The sequence below is a fragment of the Cygnus olor genome, chromosome 3 (genome assembly GCF_009769625.2).
Source record: "Cygnus olor isolate bCygOlo1 chromosome 3, bCygOlo1.pri.v2, whole genome shotgun sequence".
In the NCBI taxonomy this organism is placed as follows: domain Eukaryota; kingdom Metazoa; phylum Chordata; class Aves; order Anseriformes; family Anatidae; genus Cygnus; species Cygnus olor.
Window position 1 is genome coordinate 5,747,767 of NC_049171.1, and position 23,425 is coordinate 5,771,191.

The 23,425-nt window shown below is 36.1% G+C and overlaps 2 protein-coding genes across 7 annotated transcripts in view; one reads left to right on the top strand and one right to left on the bottom strand.

The window, feature by feature from the left end:
- The window catches only part of SUPT3H (SPT3 homolog, SAGA and STAGA complex component), a 277,738-nt gene that overhangs the window by 223,089 nt on the left and 31,224 nt on the right, over positions 1 to 23,425 (bottom strand). Inside the window, exon 1 of one of the 5 annotated variants that reach the window (XM_040554268.1) lies at positions 6,011 to 6,029. The exons of 3 other annotated variants lie outside the window; for them this stretch is intronic. The gene's annotated coding sequence lies outside the window, so the exon portion shown is untranslated. Of the gene's footprint in view, positions 1 to 553; positions 573 to 6,010; positions 6,030 to 23,425 lie in introns of those variants that run through there. One more of the 5 variants, XM_040554271.1, reaches the window with a different exon arrangement.
- Positions 11,323 to 23,425, top strand: part of RUNX2 (RUNX family transcription factor 2) — a 154,729-nt gene continuing 142,626 nt past the window's right edge. For both annotated transcript variants that reach the window (XM_040554263.1, XM_040554264.1), the window contains exons 1-2: positions 11,323 to 11,541; positions 11,763 to 11,881. In XM_040554263.1, the coding sequence (XP_040410197.1) occupies positions 11,825 to 11,881 (57 nt within the window). In that variant the 5' untranslated portion in view covers positions 11,323 to 11,541; positions 11,763 to 11,824. The remainder of the gene's footprint in view (positions 11,542 to 11,762; positions 11,882 to 23,425) is intronic.

The window sequence follows — 23,425 nt, forward strand, 5'->3', positions numbered from 1 at the left end:
TAAGCTATATATAGTACGTTAATGAATTAAGCAAGACAGCAGGCATCGTTAAGAGATAAACACAGCCATGTATTTTCAACAGTAAATCTAAAACTTATTTTAGAGCAGGTACTACCAACTCCCAAATTCAGATCCAGAATCTGTCTGCACCTCTGTTACGTCATTTGTAAAACAAATTAAGTTGTTTACCTCCTAAACAAACATGAAGGAGGATATAAGAGCTAATAATATCTGAAAACACAGACCACAGAAAGTTCCATTAATAAATACCCTGTTAGTTAACAAAGTGAAAAGCAGTAATACAGAAGATGGAAGAAACGTTTTCTCCCTGTTTATGTTTTTTTCCCTCTTTCCACACAAAATGAGTATTCTGGAAAAGAAGAACCATGGTGTACAACCTTCTGTTGAGCAATCAAAAGAAATGAAAAAAAGTATACACCATTGTAACATTCTTCCCACAGTCTCACAGAAACAATGGTTTTGCTGTTTACAGACTTCTTTATCCTCAGCACTTAGTTATGTCCACCACTGGGATATCACAACTGGCACATACCTGCAATATCCAGAAGTCACTTCAGTCCCTCTCCCAGAAAAAAAAAACTAACCATTTTAACAAAAAAGTACATTCTAAATGAGTACTATAGAGTAGTCGAGAAGTTTAGATTTTGTTTTTCACTTCCAAATTTCATTCTCCTTATACTACCACTATGTAACTGATATAGACAGTAACATACCCCTCCCAAGAGGAAAAAAAAAATAATGTTTGTTAAGTATTCTCATGGTGTGACATGTGCCACAGAAGCGCACATGAAAGTTAGTAATTCTTCTCCACAATAGGGTTTGAATACTGGGCAGGGAAGATGGCAGGCAGCCACACAATGAGCAATAAGTGATAAAAAGAAAATCACTGAATAACCAACTCTGAAGTGAGCAGTATTCATTCCATGCAATGAATGAATCAGGAGAGCTGGGGAGAGAAAGAAATCAAACAATTAACACTGTATTATAATGTACCATGTGCAACAGGGCTGTACTGTTAATCATTGTATTAAATCTTGCATTTCTGTTCTAATTTTATTAACTTATTCTTCCAGTGTAGAGTTTAGGTAAACTTACCTCTTTAGCAGAGGATCACAGATTTAAGGGAACCTGCAAGTTCTTCAAGTTCTACCTCTCAATAGGTAAATTATTTTATTTTATAGGTAATCTTTATTATTTTAGCTGCCTATCTGTCGTATGTCCAATCTAGTAATAGTTACTGAAGAGAGTTGAAAGGGAAGCATTTAAAGAATTAATGTGTTCTGTAAAATTCATGGATTCTGAAAATGTGTCTGGGCATAATAATGTCATGTAATGAATGTCTGACTCAGTTTATTTCAGTTAATCAAAAGGAAAAATAAGCTTGAATTACTGTAGCTCCTATACACAGATAAAACAGATATTTTCTACCCACATCAGAAAATGAGAAGATTGAATTGCATTCAGTTATGAATTGGATTTATTCTTCAATTAAAACAGAAGAAAAATAAATCATGCTGAAGCTAAATGACAAACTAAATGCTATTCCATTGTAATTTTGTCCAAAAGACAACTACATTTGTTATTTCTTCAACCCTTTGATCATTATGTTTAGCTTGTAAAGATGCCACTTACTACTGCAAATAGTCCATTTCTGAACAGACTAGTATCATTTTTCCTGAAACTGAAATATAAACATTCTGCTGCAGAGCTGCTTCAAACCCACACTGGGCAAAACTGGACTTAAAGAGCAAGAAAACATTTAGACTTTCATAAAAAATAAAACTTGGAAAAAAAAAACTTTGAAGAAGGGAGAACAATTACGAATCTTACAAAATAAGCAGGGTAACGATGGCAAAATAAAACTGCACATTTTGTCTTCATCCCAAAGCCGAGGTTATTGAAATTCCTTTGTAAAACATTGAAGGATATACTCTATTAATAAAGATACAAAACATGAAAGATAAAGGTTAGCTCATTTTATACTATACAGACTGGATAGTCATTTCTGAGGGCCTCAGTCTTAAAGCACATGCTGTAAGAAGGAACTCTGGCTCCTGAGAAGCCACACTTCCTTCAGCATTGGGGTTTTTGGCAAAGCAGCAAAACTGCCCAGAGCACTGCTTGTTATTAAAGAAATGTTTGGTAGCGCAGATCTGTACATCCCCATGGGTTCCCCCAAATACCCAAAGATGCCTGCCTACAATGAGCTGTTCTGGCAGCAGAAATACAGAGTTCAAATCCAATGGAGACAAATGTCACAGAGAACATATCTGTTATAACTGATGGATCATCTAATGGATTTTGTTACAGAGTAGGTGGTATATGAATTAATCCATAATGTAGATCCTGCTACCCTAAAATACAATTTTAAGTAATGTAACAAGCTTATGAACCAGGAAGGAGTTTCTATATTCCATGCAAATATTAGATGATTGACACAGAATCATAGAACATGATGCTATCATAGAACATAACATGCTCTTTAGTTTTGATGTGCAAGTATGTCAAACATATGTGTTCGATTCTTTAACAAAACCTGAACATAGTGATAACCTTGAGTTTCAAGTCTTTTCAGGCCCCCAGCTGCTAAAAAGCATCACTCCAGAAGCAAAATGCTCTCAGGAAAGGAATTTAGAAAATAGTAAAGAAGAGGAGTTTATAACCCAGTTTATTTTTGGCTACTCTACCAAATTTCTGAACAAGATTTTTTTTTAGCCTAGTGCTCTTGTTCCAATGTTCGTGTTCCAATGATTTATCCCAATCACTAATAATAAAATTGTCCATATAGATCCAAAAGTGATTTGGGTACTTAAGTGTCCCTTCATTGCTATGGTCTGTCCTCACACACACCATAATCAGTAGGCAATGCCCAATATTCTCTAGGCTGTCCTCTATCATCCTTTCATGCCATTACCACCTCTAGCACACACACACACAAAAACAAAAATCCTGCTTCACAACTACCAGTCAGGCCACATTTCTCACTCAAGACTCAATCAACCAGAGGCTAAATAGTCTTAATTTATTTTTATTTTACACCTAGCCCTACGCACAGACTCCAGCCTCCTCATGTTACTGATAGAAAGAACTGTGATTTCCCTCAAAAACTCCAGATTAGCAATACCTTTGACCTCTCCCCCCAGACTCCTCTACAATGCCAAGTATTGTCAGAACCTATGTTTTGGCTGAAAGGGAAACACGTGATTCCTTTAATTATAGGCTGATCGTCAACTTAAAAGCACCCTTTTACCATGCTGGCTATACTCAGCAGAATAATTGGCTTGGGCGCCCACGACAGACTTCCCTCTCGTAGGGTGGTGTATCTTCTTAGAACAAATAATTATTTATCCATATAAACAGTAAAGAAATAATCAACTGAAAAAAATAAAATATCTAACTGTTAAAAAATAAATGATGCACATACTGTTACATCCACACAGAATATTTCATGAAAGTTTGCATTACTTATCCGGTCATAGGTCTGGATTCTGGCAACCAAATTGCAGGGTCTCTCTGAAAACCAGCCCTGCCTCCTCACTTTTGGAGCGGGAAAGTCAGAGAAGAAAGAAGTATAAGTGGAAGGAATGGTTGTAATTTGTTTTTATATTTTTTCTTCATCACCACTACTCAGTTACCAAGCAGTATGGTACGCAGAGCATGGAAAAAAAATCTGGAAAAGAATTGACGTTTGCTAACCTGAACATCAGTGAATACCCTCTCTCATACTCTTTTCAATTCCATATGAATGATTGTCAGATCTCTTCTCCACCAAAAAACCCACAATGAATTTTAATTACAAGGGAAAGCATTGACTTTTCAGAAGCGTGGAAAAGTAAGATCCAGGTATCAAACACTGACTGCTTTCTCCTGCAGATGTGACAAAGCAACCAACCAACTCTCCAGCATGGAACACATCGCATGTCAGAAATTTAATATAGACATCTCCCATACTCTTCCCAGCACCACTGAAGTCTGGTTCTGTTCCACTGTTCTTTAGGCATACCTATACATGCCATTTTAAGTGCTGAGCTGAGATACCCCAACTCATTCCAAATGAGCTCAATGCCACACCAAATATAGCCAGGCGGCTTCCAGTATCTGAACTGGCTCTTTCAGAATAAAATGGTTTTCACTTCACATTCCAATCTCCCAGGCAATTCCCTCCTGTGCATACTGTCAATGTGAAAAGGGATTCATGCTTTTGTTCTTCATCCTGTTTCAGTTTCTTCATTTCTCCTCACCTTCAATATTCTTCTATGCTATGTATATCCTTCTACACAAAATGGAAGCCGTACTGTTAAAAAAAGAATCTCATTAAACAACAACAAAAATGTTTTCTAATTGTCCTCTTTCCAATCTTATTCCATTTCCTCTCATCCTCTTTTCCACTTTCTTAGGAGATCTTCAGATCTCTTTTCCACCAAAAGCCCACTACACATTTTTAATTACAAGGGCAAGCTTAGGCTTTTGACAAGTGAGGAGAAGAAACAGAGCCAGGTATTAAATACTTTAAAAATGGATGTGGAGAGATAAATGGGAGAAACCATTAAACTATCTAATTTAACTATTTTTTCTTTTAAAAATACCATTTACAGATCTGAGGATCTCTAACTTATGTAAGTATCATAAAACAGAATAGAAGTATTTCAACTTGCACACAGTACATAAGGAAGTATCATGGTGTTATACAGAAGAAACTGCAATGACCAGGCATCACATTCAACTTCAAGCAAACAACAGTAGCAGTCAGTTAAACACAAGAAATTCTTCATATTAGAATCTGTGGAGCAAGTTAATAATAGAATTAAAACCAATCACCCTCCCTTCTCCATGGTATTCTTCAAATCACTGACTTTTAATATTTGTTCTATGGTGATCTTTTTCTTTTTTCCTTTGTCTTTTTATTTTTCTTAAAAGGCTAGCTGCATATATTTAATTGTATACCCTCAGGGCAGTGACTATTTCCTTAAATGTCTGTAGAGTCCATTGCTATAAGCAATAGTCCTATGCAATGCTAAGTAATAAAAAAAATTAGGAATGTTTTGTTGAGAAACAGCCATGCATTAATTATGCAAGATTATCTGAAAAATACACAAATAGGGGGCAAAAAACATGTCATTATGAATCCTTAACTTTAAAGCATCACTACCCAATGAATGGTTTATGATATTCCATTTCAGTATTATATTTAATTTCTCTTGGGGTATTTAAAAAATCTGTTCTGAAAGTTACCGAACGGGTATTGTTTCTCAGAAATTCTACAGGGTGCAACCCCCTTCCACACTGTCAGTTAAACATACAGTATTTTAAATACGCATTACGGAGCCAAAAGTTGAAGCAGGCACTTAGAATGTGAAGAATATTCTACACATTAAAATACACATGAAAAATACTGTCCAGGAATTATAGCATAAATCAAATGCAGATTCTAAATTCAGTATTTAATAACTATGCAATTTAAAAAAAAACATTTCGTTCTTATTACTTACTGAACTAATTTCATGTCTTAAATCTACATTGCTACAGACTTACACAAGCTACTGAAACTGGTATAATTTTAAAACCAGAAAGCAAATCTTTATTGCTGAACTCTGCTCCTGAAAATGGGGTTTAATATAAAACACTGACACCAAAACTGAAGAGCGTGAATAATCTGCTTTAATATTCTCTAAAATCTGTTCTCTAATCTTGATTGAGGTCTGAAAGTAGCACGTCTGGATGTTTCCAGTGTAAATGTTGTGCAAAAACTTTACAAACATAGATCTAAATCTGCAATTGCCATTACTAAAATAATGAAAAATCTATAAGCAGCAGTGAAACTGGCATGCAAATAAAGAACTGTCAAGACATATATTGCCTAAAAATAAGCTTACAATAACTATTTTAAAGACTGTGTGTGGTCCTACCCATATATTTTGGCAAGATGCACTTTCTCCAACCACAGCTAGATTCATCCAAAAGCAGTGGCACTGGAGAGTCTCTGTCTCACCTGTCAAACTTGAAGAACGTTGTTCAGCAGACCACCATGAGTCCATGGATAGGATCCACAGCACTACAGCAGCTGGTCTTGATAAGTGTTCTCTAACTATAGAGGCAAATACTTCAAAAATGTTCTGTAAGAGGATCACTCTTAATATACGTGCATTTAAAAACAAACAGAGACAAAAATACATCTAGAACAAGACTTTCGGGGCATTTATGGCAAAGCAGCATCAGTGACCACATACATATCTCTATCTGATGTCCCAAAGCGCTCACAAAAGATTCAAGCCTATTAAATTTACCTTAGAAATTAACTAAATTTATGTACTTCCCACAAATTATTAGATTGCAGGCAACCAATTAAAAGAACTAGATCCCTTAACTCTTCGTATAATCTAGGAAGATGAACTCCTCGGTTACTTTCCCACACGACACTGAAAATATTTTGACCAACCTACGAATCGATGAAGTGGGAAGGAAAGCTAAAAGGCTGCTTGGTTACAGGAAAGGTAGGATTCAGTGGACATGGGATGAAGCAAGCAAAGCTGCCAGCTGTAAAACTACACAAGAGGATATTTCGACGACCAGAAAGACCTAGGGAGAGAGCTTATTGGACTTCTCTCTATATAAAGTAACTTGGACTGTTATTAAAAAGTATATAATCATTAATTTCCAGAGCGATGTGAATATTTTCTAAAAATAGGTCACTGCTTTTAACTGCTGAGATCTGCTCGGGTTTAACTACTGGTGGCATTGTAGCCTAAAAGCAAGAAAGACTCTAGAGAGATTACTTTCACTTTTCCCTAGATATATTTAGTGTACTAACTAGCATAGTTAGGATATTATTTTTCTTTGGTTTTGTCAGTAGCATGTTTGAAATAAATTTTATTAAGTGGTAGTGTATGTAACATTGCATTGTGGGTAGCAGTTTCCTGCCTTAACCTAGCCACATCCTCAGCTGTTATATGAGACAGGTTTCCCATATTTTCTGCAAGTTGACTTCAAAAAAAAATAAAAAGGGAAAAAAAATAGACAGGAGAAAACAGCTAAAAGGTTAGGGTGATCTTAAACACTGTGTGGCGACTGTTTAGAAGGTGGATGTCTGATCAAATGGGATCTCTCAATTACCCTACAGTCTACAAAATACATATTGGAGGAACACATGGAAAGTAACACTTGTCATAAAAAATGCCTGAGCAGCAAAAAATAGCCGAGATGAGGTATATTTGACCATTAAGATAGAGACCTTTAGTCAAAGCCCGACCAGGGGACAGAGACTTGGCAACTCAAGATGAATGAAAACCACTTGCTATTAAATCATGTACTGACTGATTAAAAGAAGATGAGCATCCTTTTAATTTAAATAACAGTTCAGTTTAAGGTTTAATTTGATTTCAGTAGCCTGATTCCCTGGTACAGAAAACACGCAACACTTGCTTACACTATAAATACAGAAGTATTTTTTTTCCTCTCTGTTTCATGGTCCCAGGCCCCATCTCCTTTCAAACCACATCTTACTTAGAAAAAAAAGTTGAAAGGTAGAAAACAGAAATCATCATAAAAAGGCTGAAAAAACTCTGACATTCCATGCTACTCCTTGCAGACACCAGTACGAAGCATTTTAAAAGGAATGAGTACTGAAGTAACACTGATGTTTTATTTTTTTTTAATTAATGGGCAGTTTTGGTTTTTTGCTCTCACAGGTTAGTAGCATGGTAGCAGCAAACATGAAGCTGCTGCAGAGATGTTGGAGGCTGGAAGTCTACAAGACACCCAAGTCGAGCAACAGAAGTTCCTTAAAATGTGCAAATATTTTAAATGCACATGGTGAATTAAATATATTAGCTAAGAACCATCTGAAAATACAGTACAATCATTCTAAAATGTGCAATGACTTCTCACTGAGTTATGAAAAACAGAGCCAAGCAGAGACATTTCTCTCATTAAAAAAAAAAATAAAAAAATAAAAAAAATGCTGCTATGGAAACAGATACATTAATAGCATCTGCAATTAACACATGCATCTGAGGAAACTGCTCTGAAACTTTCTGCAGTATAAAAATCAGTGTCTTGTTATAGTACATACTGTAAAACTTGTAAGCAAGTGCAATTTAACAAGTTTGTCATCCTATTACTTTACGCAGCATATTTATACGTCTCTAGCTGTAGCATAGAAACAAACATTTAAGTACAAATAAACTTGATCATACTGTTTATATGCTGCATGAACTTTGAGTGACATAAGGCAAAATGTTTGGAAATAAAGCATGGCTTAAAAGTTTCAAAACAAATTTCAAAAGAAAAAAGTGAAAGATGTAATTATCTTTTAGAGTTGCATTACAATTGACTTTAAATAAGATTCCATTTCGTCAAAGATCAAGCTTATAGTTTACCAGAGGAATTCCTTAGCATAATACTTCCTTTGTAAGTGTAATTGTGACTTAAAGCATCCCCTATGGAAGTCATAAGTGAACTTCAATTTTTGTAGATCTACCTTTTGAACAACAGACTGCCAAGAGTAAGTCTGCAATCAAGACACCATTAACACAGTGATTGTTAGGATTCGTGTATCTGCTTCACTAGAAGTGCAAACTATCCTGAAAGAAACCACCAGTTTCACAGGTATAAGGTCTGTATACAGTTTTGTTTTATAAGGTCTGTATACTGCCTAGTAATTAAAAAAAAAAAAGTTCTATTCATTGTTAGTTTCTGCAAGCTACATCTTGTTTACCTTATTAAACAATTTGTTCTTCTGCTTTTAATGCATTTTGCCTTACTAGAAGAAGACTTCACTGTAGTTGTCTTGACCTTGATATCGCAGGTGAAAAAGTATGTACAGTACAAAAAAAATCCCAAAGTTATCACGCCAAAACATAATAACCAAGTCAGAGAATAACTCTGCATACACAATTGACAGCATAAAAAAACCCACTCCAGAAAAAGACTGAGTACGTCCCAAGGCAAGGAATTTAACAAGTCAAACCTCTGGAGGAAGTTCACTATTCAAATATTAAAGATGTAACTGAGAATAAATTCCAAAGTTAAAAATAAATAAATCAACTGCATTTAAGTGAAAACAAATATCTAAGATCAGGACATAAGTGATCTATTACATAAAAGCACTGAAGTTACCTACCATCATATAAAAGTTGATAAATATCTTAGCTGTAGTTGAAGGAACATTGTGCTTACAATTAAGAGTTCCACAAATAACAGAGGTAGAAACCTCCAAAGACTTCTGCTGCATCAGAAGTTGATTAAATCTGGAAGTCACACAAACATATTTTGTTTATATGAAGTGATTACCAATCTTTTCATCGTTTTTATGCATTTAACTTCTTTCCATTGGTGTTCTTATCCATACTATGAAAACATAAAGAAATACAAAGGAATCCATCACTAGAAGAATTAAATAGCACTCATACAAAAGTAAAAGATGGGTGATTTGCAGAATACTCCTTTTTCATTTAAAGACAGAATTCCACAAATACGTCAGCATCTAATAACTTCCAAAGTACTGAATGAAGAAGAATGTTATTTACCTTATTATAAATACTATGAAAGTAATTTTATGCATAGGGTTTTATGTTGCTTTGATAAATATATGATCATGAAAAAAAGAAGGAACCAGCTGTAATGTCTTACTGAAATCTCCCTGCCCATTTCCTCTCCATCCCCACAAAGTAGAGAACCTGCTCTCCACCCACACCTCCAGTTCTCCATTGCCCACCACTGCTGGCCAACTTCTTGCTGGGAAAGCTGAGGACAGAGAGGAAAATAAAAAAGGAGGGCTGCCAGCTTCAAAGAGACGTCTTTTATTTTACAAATAAAAGCTGAACAATATCTAGAAAGTGTTTTATACAATTCTTCTGCTCTCAGCAATATATACAACAACAAGCAAACAACAAAAAAAAATCACCCTGCAAAAGCTAGAAAATCCCATGCATCTGTGATACAATCAGGCTAATAAGAAAAGTTCTAGACATAATGTCCAAAGAGGCAAAAAATAAGATACTTTCTCCAAGATGTTTCCAATTTTGTTCTGAATCTGAGTGAGCAAATCAAGACTACTAATACACACTGTCTGTGCACATTATTCCTTACTACACACAGCATTTTGCAATTTATTTCAAAGCCTCTATTATAAACAAAAAAATACTGCTTTTGTTAACCCACTCCGTACTGGTACAGTAAAGGGTTATACTACACAATCAAAGTCAAAGTTACAATATGTTGAGTATATAAAAAATATTACACACACATGCACACATATGATATTAAGCACTTAAATCTTACATATGCATCAAATTTATGTTTCATTTTAAAACTAAGCGTTAACATTAACTGGTGAATGAAGTTATTTATGGTCTCCCAAAAAGCCAAAGACTGTTCTATTTCGCCTAAACACTGAAACTATAAGGAGCAATTAACAGAAGCACAATCACAATCTCACAGCTCGCTCTGTTCTGCAGTGTCTGTATTAAATCCCAGCAATACTGGCACTCAAAAGCATCCCTCGGAAGGCAGTACACAACTAGCTATGCTATTTAAATGACATATTTTGCCCCCCATATAAAAGCAAGATAATTGCCCTTAATTTGCATTACATAAAACTGCCAACTAGTTTTGAAGGCATGTAAAGCAAGGCAGACATGATTTAAGATTTGCAAAGGAATCCCCAGCCTAACACTTCTGTGACAGCCAATTACAGGAAAAAAACACAAGCCCAACAAGCAGGCTGCTACTAGACCTTCGGCAAGGTAAAGTTTCTTACAATGAGTTACAGATTCACAAGTAGAGGAAGACAAGGAGAAAAAGTAAAACAGAAGGAATCCAGCCACCCAGCAAATCTGAAGCAGACCCAAGATCGTGATACAATCCAAAGATGTAAATTATTGTAAATCATCACTGTTGTTCAGAATTTCACACAGCCACTTGTGCCAATTTTGCTCACTTTTCCACAGACACAATAATGAAGCAGGGAAAGAGAAAAGAAAAAGAAAAAAAAAGGAAGAAAAAAAAAAAAGGAGGGGGAAAGAAGAGTGGGGGGAACCTGAACTGAGAGTACAAATAAAGTTCTGCTGTCCATATGCTTTAACTGTACAGAAGTTTGGGCTCTTACAGCATTTTGTACTCTCTCCAAATCCTCATGAGTCACAAAAATTAAAAAGCTATATCCTTCTGGATGCCAGGAAGGGCCTTACCACGGGCCTTTTGTCAAAATAAAAAAAAATAAAAAAAAAAAAAGGAGAAAAAAAGGAGAGAGCAAGAACAAGCCCCAGTGGTAGGCAGTCCTCTGCGAGTCCTCTGATGTCACAAGCCACATGATTCTCTCTCTCCAGTAACAGTGCTTGCAAAAAAAAGGAGTTTTAAAGCTTTTGCTTTTTTGGATTGTGTGAATGCTTCATTCGCCTCACAAACAACCACAGAACCACAAGTGCGGTGCAAACTTTCTCCAGGAGGACAGCAGAGAAGGCTCTGGGTTTTAAATGGTTAATCTCCGCAGGTCACTACCAGCCACTGAGACCAACAGAGTCAGTAAGTGCTCTCTAACCACAGTCTATGCAGTAATAGTAGGTCCTTCAAATATTTGCTCATTCTCTTTTTTTTTTGTTTTGTTTCCTTGCTTTTCACATGTTACCAGTGCTACAACATTTTTTTTTTTTTTTGACAAAAAAAAAGAAAGCAACTGTAGGGTCTATGCAATGCAGGGGCACTGTAAAACTAAACCAAGGTTTGGCTATGGTTTGTGTTTGCAGTTTGAGGATCCAAGAAGTATTTACACCAGGAGGTGAAAGCTCTGCGTGAAACGAGAGGGACTATGGCATCAAACAGCCTGTTCAGTTCGGTGACACCATGTCAGCAAAACTTCTTTTGGGTGAGTACTGCGACATCTCAGCTCCCGTTTGCCGCGCTCGGGGTTTTCTTAACGATGCCGGGGACAGTTATGGAAACAAAAAAACTTGCTGAATGGGATGCTAGGGTGGGGGAGAGCATAGCAGGCTTGGGGGGGGGGGGGGGGGGGGGGGGGGGGGGGGGGGGGGGGGGGGGGGGGGGGGGGGGGGGGGGGGGGGGGGGGGGGGGGGGGGGGGGGGGGGTGGGGGGGGGGGGGGGGGGGGGGGGGGGGGGGGGGGGGGGGGGGGGGGGGGGGGGGAGCTTCTGCGGATTTTATTATGAATGGGTGACTGAGGCTGAGCAGAAAGAGGTCAGTGGCCCGCCTGCTCAGTGGCCCTGGCACAGGTGTGCTCGGCTGGGCCGCACGAGGTGGGCCGCAGCCAGGTACATGGGATGGGGTATAGCACAGCGCCCAGCCCTATTGCAGGTACAAGGGACCAGGTAGGTAGGGAAACAGCCAACAACGGCAAGGAACAGCTTAGGAAGAACTGGTGCAAAGCATAACCCTTCAATGCATCCAACGTGACTGCTTAATGCAAGATATTCTGAAGGAATTACAGGATTTAGCTCTGTTTCCTTAGACCTGATGAAATGAGTAGCGTGCAGCACGTAGCAGCCTCTCCTATCCATAACTTCCCTATCATTGTACCAGACAACTTATTTTTAAGCATATATGCTCAATGAAGTTTATCAGAAACGTGCAGTTCTTCGCCCTCGTTTCGCAGCAAAGTGTGCTATTTAATGGACTCATTTCTGAAAGCGAATTCTCCTCATTGCACTTGTTGTGAACAGGGTGAAACATTCAGGCATAAAAATATTAACTTATGAAGTTATGCAATTTAATATGTTGATGAATTTAAGCTTTAATTGAAAGTGGGATTTAAAAAACTCTGTAGAAGGGCACTGCCAAATCTTTACTTCAACATTCAGAACTGTAAACACAGGTTCCTTTAAGAAATCATGTATGTAGACTGAGGCAGTTATTTATATGTCCTGCAGACACACGTGCCCATAAAAAATCATAAATGCACTATAAAATTGCACCTCTATCATGGCTTATTTAGAAAAGCTTCTTCCTCTCAGATATAGTTTTAAAATCAGCGCAGGGCACCTCGCGCTCGAACTGAATATAACCAAATCAGATTTTAAGTGATTGCTCTGCAAGTAAGACGAAGTTACTTTTAAAATGTGATGGAAAATGCAGTATTCTAGTTCCCCTTGACCAGTGGTAAGAAGCATATGCAACATTTTCTTCAAAGCATCTTTTACTGACACAACTGAAAATTCTGAAAGACCAAGGAAAAAAAAATGTGAAAACTTACAGGATTCTCTTAATGGTGTCCATCATGTTGAAACTAGGCTGGGGCTGTAGCTAAAGCTATTTCTTTTCCTCCCCTGTCCCCATTATAAGACAAATAACAATGCTAGGACCATTTTCAGTGTATACATCCCAATTAGACTTGTATTGTAATGAACCGAGGACCGGAGTTCCCTTTACCCCTCCTACTTCACGCGCTTTGACTGGTTCCCAGTTCAGCACATGAATAAGCTGTAAGGCTGCGTGCGGGAAAAGACTTGAAGAATAGCTTCTCACAGAGCTGGGAGCTGTTTAATTTATGACCTACAGATAGCAGAAGTAATAACAGAACCTGTGCCGGCTCCTGTAGCTGTAATAGGCAGACCGGTGAGCTGAAATGCTAACACAAAAATGGTAAGCAGCTTTTCTACTAAAACTGCTGTCTTAATGAAGCCCAGCAGAAGTGTAGCCAGACCACATTATCCCAGTGTTTACAACAGGAAATACAGTTTACATGTATAGGGACTTTCTTTTGCTTTTACTTCCAAAAGAGATTAGACGAAATTTAGTTGGCTAAAATTATCAAAACACCGAGTGGTGACTGCTTAATTTATCTACTTTTGATCATTCCTAAAGCGAGGCAAAAGTCCCGCAGCACGAAGAATACTTTTTTCCAAACTTCAGTAAATCGGGTTGGGGACACAAATTCAACTCTGGCCACGAGCAGCAAATGCACGGAACGACAAAATCTCACCAATTCTATCAGTAGGTAACCAATATCTGATACCAAAACCAAAAAAAAAAAAAAAAAAACTTAAAAACTTTATAAAAATGAGACAGACCACAATTTAAAAAAGAACAAAAGCCAGAAGACCCAAGTTAGTCATCAATTTACCATTTCCTACCACCGGTGCAGCAGGATGTCAGAATGCATGATCTATTTTATTCCTTTCCATGCTGCATCTCCTTCTATTTCAATCTCTAACTTAGTCCTTTCATGACCGTTGAATTTGATTAGTTTTTTCTTTGAGAATTAAGACGCATAATGACAAGTAATAACAGGAAGGAAAGCAGCGTTGTGAGGATTAACATTTGTGAAAATTCTTATTTCACTTGCTTTTTCTGTGTGTTTTTAACTCATATGGAAGGGAAGAATAACGGTAGTGAAGATGCAGGACCCTTTCCTAATTACAGGGAACATGTATTCTTCTACAGTTTAGATCATTTGAATTAACTTGCTATTGTTTCATAGCCAGAGTATTTCTGTGTTAAGTGTGTTAAACACAGGTATTGACTTGCATTCTGCCTGAGTGACCTGCTTAAGTTTTTAAATATAAGCGCGTTCGTTTCGAGCAGCAGAGTATTATATTTGTATCCATATCACCTTAAGAAAAAAAAAATCTCAGAATAAATACTAAGCAGAAAAATGAATTGAATGTTTACCAGATTTTCTAATAAATGTGATTTGTACAAGATACTTTAGAGCATGAAATACTCTTGAAATGCCTCCCGTAATAGTTACGAATGATAAAAAAGTGTTTTCAAATATGATCTGTGCATCTTCATAGGAGAATTTCACTGAAGGACGTAAATTAGATCAAGATTTGGCTGATGACTTAATTATTTCACATGTAATGTTTGGTAACTGATCCCTATAAACAGACGTGATAAACCTGAATGAAATACTTCAAGTTAACAGCAACAAATTTACACTGCTTATATTAAAATACTCGCCAGAATATTCTCATTTACTCTTTAAAAAAAGCACCTTTTCTAGATGTCGGTTCTGAACTGTTTTATCAGTTGGCAAGGAATTGTAGTTTTTTATTTTACTTAAGATACTGATAAGAGAGAAACAGATCCCTTCTGATTATGCCTATAAAGCTGAATTTTTCTGAATGTTCCTGCTCAGTTTAACATATTCCTATGATTGTGAAGTTTGAAGCAAAATCTCAGTGATCACTGGTCTGTATAAACGTAATTTAAAATACTAGGACTTTACAAAAATAATACTGAAGGAATGCAGGAATGACTATTCTCATTTGCATTAAGAAAGCTGCAAGCTTCTCACTCAGACTTTCGGTACGTTAAACCCCTAAAACATGCAGAATTACACTGCAGCATTTCTATAATTCTTAAGCAGCAAAATGCGGTGATTCGTTTAATTATCTGTCTCAAATTAACTATTAATAACCAATATTGTCTAAATCCAGTGCACTGATGCAAAATTCACTAAGATAGAAATGTTCCAGTTTGTTAAAAGAACATTGAAATATCTGATGGTTAAATAAACTGAGAAAAAAACACCTAACTCATTAGGGGTACTAAGATTTTATCAAACATACAGGATTAATCTCTATTGAATAGAACCATTCACAAATCAAAACTTACTTACTTCAATACTTTCATGCAGTGCTAATCAATTACAACCTTTTCTAGTTATTCAAAATCCATGTGCTTTTAATTTTATTCACTGGTGGTCTAAAATATAATATTCAGGCCAAGCTAAGTCATTCTGTATTGCAACTTTGCTTTTTTTCAATAAATATTCATCTAGAGGTTTTCTTAGAGAGAACTGCTCATATGAAGACTGTGGTAATATTTTTATACTGTACCTCCTTGTTGAAGCAAAAGGTTAGGGGTTACCTAAATACCTCAACTGTATATACAAAAAAAGGAAAAGGTAAGTATTCACATGAAAAATCCAAAGGGACTATATTATTTATTTTTGCATTTCCTATGATTAATGATGCACCAGTGCATACTTGAAAACTGAAGTCAAAATAGGGTAACACCTCAAATTCCTTTACAAACTGTACAAATATCAAACTTCCATGCTGTATTAACTACTCTACCAGAAATATTTAAAGGCTCTGCCACCCCACATTAAGAGCATAACAATAATACCAAAATTCAAGCAGTGTGATTTCTTGGTCACGGGCAGACTAATGCTAATCTTAAAACTGCACCTTATACCTTTATTTTTCCTGATGGCTTTTCACAACACAGTTGTGCTTGTTACAAATAACAAGGAGCCCAGTGCAGGCTCGAGTAAATAACGGAGATCTAAAATCAGATCCGTTTAAGTATAAGCAGAAAAACAAAACGGTAAGATATTCTTGCAAAGGATGCTAACTACACAATGCAGACAGTTCAAAAGAGTAACCATCAGTGCTGTGTGTATGGTCATGTCACACCTTGGGGCATGCACCCACGGGTGGCTGTCCCTGCCAGCAGCTAGGCAGAACTCCTTGCTAAAACAGCAGGTTAAGCACAGGAGGCTGAAAACACAAGCAGAGTGGTGCATTTTTTTCATGCACAAATCCAGCCCATTTCAGTGGAAGTTAAATACGGAGGGAAAGGAGGAATTAGCCCGTGCTTGCCAGGCTGCAGAGGTGCTGAGCACCTCCATCTCTCCGGCGGGGCTGCTCCAGCAGCAGCTGTCAGTGCTCGGTACCACTTGAAAATTAGCCATGTGCATGTTTTCCTCTACGTATCTCATAAAAATCAACATTGTGTGTTGGAGGTGATGGAGTTGGTTCTGAAAACTCATTAATACACTCCATTAATAAGAATTACAATAAATTGCCATGTTTAATATGCCCTAGAGTATATAATATTTTAATTAAGGCAGCCTCAAGATAAATAGTGAGTTTAAGATGGTAAAACCTGAAGCATTTTAAGGTCTTAGCTTAGGCACTGAGAGAATCCAAGATTCGCACAACCGGTTAAGAAACTGCAGCATAAAAAAAAAATTCAAGTACTATTTTAAATATAAAATGTTAATTTGTCTAAAAGGAATAAATATAACATTTATTTTGATAACTGTGCTCAAAAATAAATTAGTAAACTATACACTATTTCAAAGAGATTTTCCTTGTGAATTTTGCTAGACTTATGAATTAACCACAGATTTTCATCCGGAGACAGCAGACACCCACAAAACACAGAAAACATCTACCTCCTCCACCACAGAACCCCAACAAGAAACTACTGTTACCAACAAAATACGTTTTTGCTGACATTATCTACAATGCCTTTAATTCTTATTGTATACATGTTTTTCAAAACAACTGCTAAAGGCTCATGGGGAACAGATTGAGGAGGTGTATCTTCTGCTCTCAGGTGTTTTTGTTTTAAGTTAATAAAGCTTAAATCTAAGAGCATGCTTCCTTACATAAACATGCTTCCTTCTACAAATAAATATAAGACCTGCCACTTAACATAGGGAAAAGCACACCCTAAAGAGTATTTTAAAGATGAGCACAAAGACAAAATAAACTCAGGTTACTACATCGTAAAATAGTTTAACACTTCCAATAAAAAAATCCATTATTCATGCATCTGTTTCCTGTATATATTTTTATTCTGCTTGTTAGCATACTGTGTACTGTTCTAGCCTTCCTCATGTAGCTATAAGTTTCCTATTTCATGTATGAACTTGCCCCAGGAGGAAAAGAGACATAGGTTTTCTACTGCCTCACTTTAAATGCTGAAGTCATTTTAATCAGAGCAATTAAGTTATCCTCTGCAACCCACTCCTTATTAATCATTTTTATTTATAAAAATTAATTTAGCATAGTAAAAGATTAAAGGAAAAATGGCTACATTTTCCTTTAAATAAACGTGGTACTGCAAAAAAATGAAGTATTTCCATATTATATTTACTGTATTCCTAACAGTTCTCCGAGAATATGTTTTCATCTCTGATAAAACTACCTTTATTTTTACAGCAAAGGCTGAAAACAGTTTCTTCTGCTGTCCCTCTCATTTAAAAATGTCATTTTCGTTAAGGTCAGGCAGCTCTGGAATTAACAATAGCTTTAAGTTTTAATATGTTATAGCTAAAACCCCTGTGGCAAAAATGTTTTGGCAGGAATTCATCCAAATACAGTTACTGTATTTCTGATAGACACTAACTTATTTCACATATTATATTTCATCAGAATTGCTAGTATTTCATAATGACTTGAGATTTATTATCATTCATTTTCTCGAAGAAGGAAAGTTAAATTCTGATGACCTTACATACATTTATTTTCCCCAGAATTTATTTGAACCTGAAGCATGCCAAACCATTGTTTACTTATCCCTCATGGTCAGATATCTCACATCTAAATCCACGCTGCGGTTTACTGAAACAGAAAGACAGAGCCATTGCCAGTTACATAATATTTTATTGTTCAGAGAAAAGGACCCAACCTCACTCACAAAGCAAATTAACTGCGGCACTAGCGAGACGTGGTTGCATCGATGTGCATGCGGACACACATACGCTGACGACCATACGCTGGGTGCAAGTGGGTCTGGCATAACAAGTTAGAGCGTGGTGACATTACACATCGTTATTAATTGTTGAATTCAACTTCTTTGTCAAGAGTACTTAATAGAAATGACACCACACTAGTAAGTAAAAGATAGAGATGATTTTTTTTTTTTTTAAGGAAATCAATATAGACAAGTAATTATGTGCAAATACTTTCACTTCCACATAGTGCTAATCTCCAAGGATATCTGTAATTCACTTAAATATAGATCAGAAAACACAGAGTTAAAAAAGCATGATATTTTAATGTAGCCATGTGCGGTATTAGAACAGGGTATTCTTTCTTGGGAGAAATGTTAATGAGTTGTGTATGGGCAAACATGCGTACGTATATAGCTTCAAACTTTAATTCCTACTGATTCATATTTCTAAACTGTTTAATTTCTTGAAGTAAAACACAGTGATAGGGTAAGTTTAGAAAACATCTGTGTTGGTACAAAGTCCTTAACCTAACACAGAGGTTGCACAAATACAGAAGTTGCTATCACATTCCGATTTCCCAGCAGTACAAATTTCCAAAGACCATTTACAACACTTCACATCTCTCTCCTTTGCTAATACGTAGTACAGGGGCTTGAAGCAAGGATCTCATCTTTATGCTTGTAAAAAAGAATGTCTATTAACACTATTATAATGCTCTACATAAATTGAAAGTGTTAGTGCTAGTAATGAAATAATAGATGGTAGAAGCACTCGTTACAGAATACTGGGCAATATTTCTGAGGAAAGAGATGCTTGGGAGTAAGCCTGGTGGTATCTTCTTCCTTATTCCCATAGTCCCAAGAAGGGAAAAACTGTTTTTGTGGACAGTAGACTGGACAATAACAACTCACCTCAACTTTCAAAGTGAAACCATGCATTTTAGCCGAGGTACTCTTATCTGTAGGTCAGCTGCTGCTTTTGACACAGTGCAATTTTTCTTCTGGAACTGATGAAACAAATAAGGTACCCTGTATATACTTTTAAGGAATTCTGACATGAAATATGGAGTTGCTCAGCCAAGAATTATTACTCCCTAATATTATTTTTATATTAATATTGTAATACATCAATAATTTACTATAAATACCATCCTTCAAGAAGAACCAGCAAGAGTTATTTTACACAGATTAAGTAGTTATAATTCAATGGGGGGGAAGAAAAAAACAACAAAAAGCCTAATTCTGAAGACTGTGCCAGAATTTACTATTTCAGTTTATCATGTCTCAAAAAGCTGTAGGCTAGGTGAGCCATAACACTGAGCTGATACAGTACCCATGCCCTGCTGCATTTACTGCATAAATTCCACGTGTAACCGCTTTCTTTCAAATGTATCACCTATTCCACTGAGAATCCTGTCCCTTTAAATAGAAAACTTCTGGGGAAAAAAAAAGCGTCAAGTTTGCTCTTTAATATTGAAGGGACACGTATGTTCAAGCTTAGCGACGCTTTTATTAATAAGAGTTTGACAAATTAATGCTCTTAGCTATTGTATAATACTGGAGCACAGGAGCAGCTTTGTAATAGAGCATTTAAAGTCTGCAGGATATTTATTTCCTAACACAATCTGCAAAACTTGTTTCCTCTAAGAAAAGAACAGCAGAATAAATTCACATTAAAAGAGTTCTTCATCTGCATTTTTCCAATCAGTGGTATCAAAAGTTTAACTCAGCTGCACTTGGTTATTTGTGGAATAACCAAGCCATAACAATGAATGGTTTATTTAAAACTGACAGGACCAGAAAGCAGTAACTATTTACTTAGGCGGTGTACCTTAGTATACACCAGTAAAAATGTTCTCTTTTCCCAAAAGGACTTTTTGCATAAAGGGCATTCACTTTGCTTCCTTCCCACACTTCTTACATCCAACTTTGTACATTCAAACCTAAGTACTATATTTTTCTTGCTATTCAGTATATTTTTATTTCCCCCCTTTCTGATTAAAAGGCATAAACAGAAACACTAAAACGAATTCAGGGGGCACACTCTTTATACTGACATTTTATTAAAGAAACCAACGTTCAGGGAAAAATCCAGTCCTTTGTGGATAATAAAATAACACAATCTAGGTAGCAAGAAAAAAAAATTAATTTAGCATCAAATGGGCAGAAATATATCTTCCACAGCAAGAACCATTTTCGTACTGCAGAAAGAACAATTTCATCCTAATGCAACACTGTGACTGTATATTGCACATGCAAACACTCGAACTACTTTTAATTTCACAGTATTTAAGGAAGAGGACCTAAAATTACTCTGTTATTCTGTACAGCAATTAATTCAGTCATGACCTCGTGATAATTTGGGGTTCTAAGCTCATTAACATAACATTTTAATATTACCTTTAAAAATCAAAAGCAAAATCTTAATTACGGCTGAGCCATCTAAATATGTGTTAATACATCTTAAAATAAATGAAGACTTAACCTTGTCCAGATAGAAAGATAAAATATTACAGGACGTGTAATACAAAACAAAGGCTGGGAAGACCGTAATTTTGTTACTTGAAATTATAATATTAGTTTACTAACTAATTTCAAGGCACATGTGTACTGCACATGTGTAAAATCGACTTGATGCAGCCTGCTTACATGCACACACACACGAGCTGGAATGTCCTAATTCTGATCAAAGATGTATGTAGCCGGATGTGCGGTTAATTCACTGATCAAATTTTCACAACTGAAAAACATCTTGAAAGACACAGTCCTAGTTGCCGGTAGTGCGTGTAAAATGATTGTACGTTTTAGGATGTATCTTAGGACCTCTTCTGCACGCGCACGCACAAAATAAAAAGGAAGAAACGCAGAAAAAGATGAAAAGGCACTGCTTTTCACTTCCAGTACTCTTAAAGGGCAGAGTGAGACTGAGTGAAATAAACTTAAAACACCCGTAGAAGCTAAACTCTAGTCTTACTGACACGTTCTTACAGTAAGCTTGTGTTCCATAAAAACTATATAAAAGTGTCAGAAGCGTAGATGCATAGCACATGCACGCAATGTAAGACAAATCTGCCCTGTAACAATAATACACAGTAGCTCCTCAATGTCTGTGAAATATTTTAAAATGCACTAAATCTATAAAAATACTCTGTCAAACTTCAGGACTGTCCACTGAACCAAGCAGATGTATTGAATAAACAGTGTTTAATGGGGTTTAAAGTTTATCGGCTATGTAAAAAATTAGAAGAATTTGAACTATCAATTGTTTGAAGTCTTCTACCATCACATTTAAGAATCCTACAGAGCTGACTACTTATAGTAAATACACATAATATATAATGGTCACTCTATTTGATCAGATATGCATTAAATAAAAATAAGCCAAACAAACTTATAAAGATACTAAGATGGGCAATAATTTTACTAGTCTCAACACTGATTTAAAAGACGTCTCTCTTTTTCTCCTTTACATACCTGGTTGTTATCAATTACTGATGTGTCTTCACCCTTCTTGCAGCAAAAATTCCTTTAAAAATTAGAGCACACACATTTGAAACCTATATACATAAAAATACTCTTTTTTTCAGTAGCCCAGAAAATCTGAAGGTTTTTTTAGGCTGATGATATCTTCACATAGAAACACAGAACGTCTGCAGACAGTAAGAAGCCTTTAGTAAGCCTTTTTGCTGCACCATAATAATCTGATCCAGAAATTCAAGGGTACCTTAAACAACGGGCTACCTGTTCTAGCCATGCTTAGGAATGTGGCCAAATCATTTTTATTGATTTAACCTTTATAGGAATGCTACATATCCTCAGAGCAAAACATTTCTAATGCATTTATAATATGATATACCTCTGAGAAGTTATGAAAAAAAAAATCTTATGACAGATAGGTTAGCCCCCCTCCACTATTACGTTTTTCTGATCTAGTGATCGATAGGCATTCGTGTTAGACTATTTTGTGAGTTTGTATGTGTTCGTATTCATAGGATAAAATCAGGAACTGTAACACTTACAAAAGACAAGACGAATATCTGACCTGTCTTTGTTTAAGAAATAAGAACTGCTGAACTGATAGCCAAGACTCTAAATACTCCTTTCATTCTAGAATTACACATCAATCATGTTACCTGCAAACATATCAAGTTAAAACTTCCAGAATTTACAGTCCTTTTTGAATAAACTGAGCAGCATGCTAGTTACGTTCAGAGAGCTTACAGAAGGTGGTTTGTGTATCTCTCCAGAATTCTTAAAGAAGCACTTCTTAAATTCCCTCTTCATCAGAAATCTATTTCGTATATATTTCAAATCAGTGTTTCTTGATGTCACTATTCATATTCTATTATTTTGACACTCGGGTTTGAAAAAATAGTATATTTCAGTATTTGTTCTTTTGAATGTTACAAACCACACTTGAGCACTACCACGAGTCACTTGTTTTTTGGAAAGTAAACTGTTCGGAGTTGCTCATTATGGTAGACTTCTTAAAAGTGTAAAGCAGACATGAAAACGGTGTCCGAGAAGTCAGTCAAACAAAAGCAAATATGCTCGTATTACATATTATATTAGTTACGTGTCTTCTAAAGAAAATCAGGGGTGGTTTTTGTTTGGTGTTTTGGGTTTTTTTGTTTGTTTACTTAGTTTACAAGTAAATGGAGAAAACCTGGTAGTGAAAATTATTCCTACTTCTAATTCTAGTAAAAAAATCTAGTATGTTATTCTTCACAACTGAAAAAGAAGAGCCAAAAACACTTTAGGTGGGCAATACACTGTACTACCGATCACCTATTTTAATACAATTTCTATCTACTTTTTATTTCTGAAGACAGTGATGTCTACAGACCATATTAAGGTCTCATTCATCTACAGAAAAATATGTAGCAACCCTGCAAAGAGAAAAATATTAAAATAATTTATTAGTGATATAAATGCTTATCAACACTGTAATGTAGTCTGTAAAGTTCCTACATCAAAGAAATA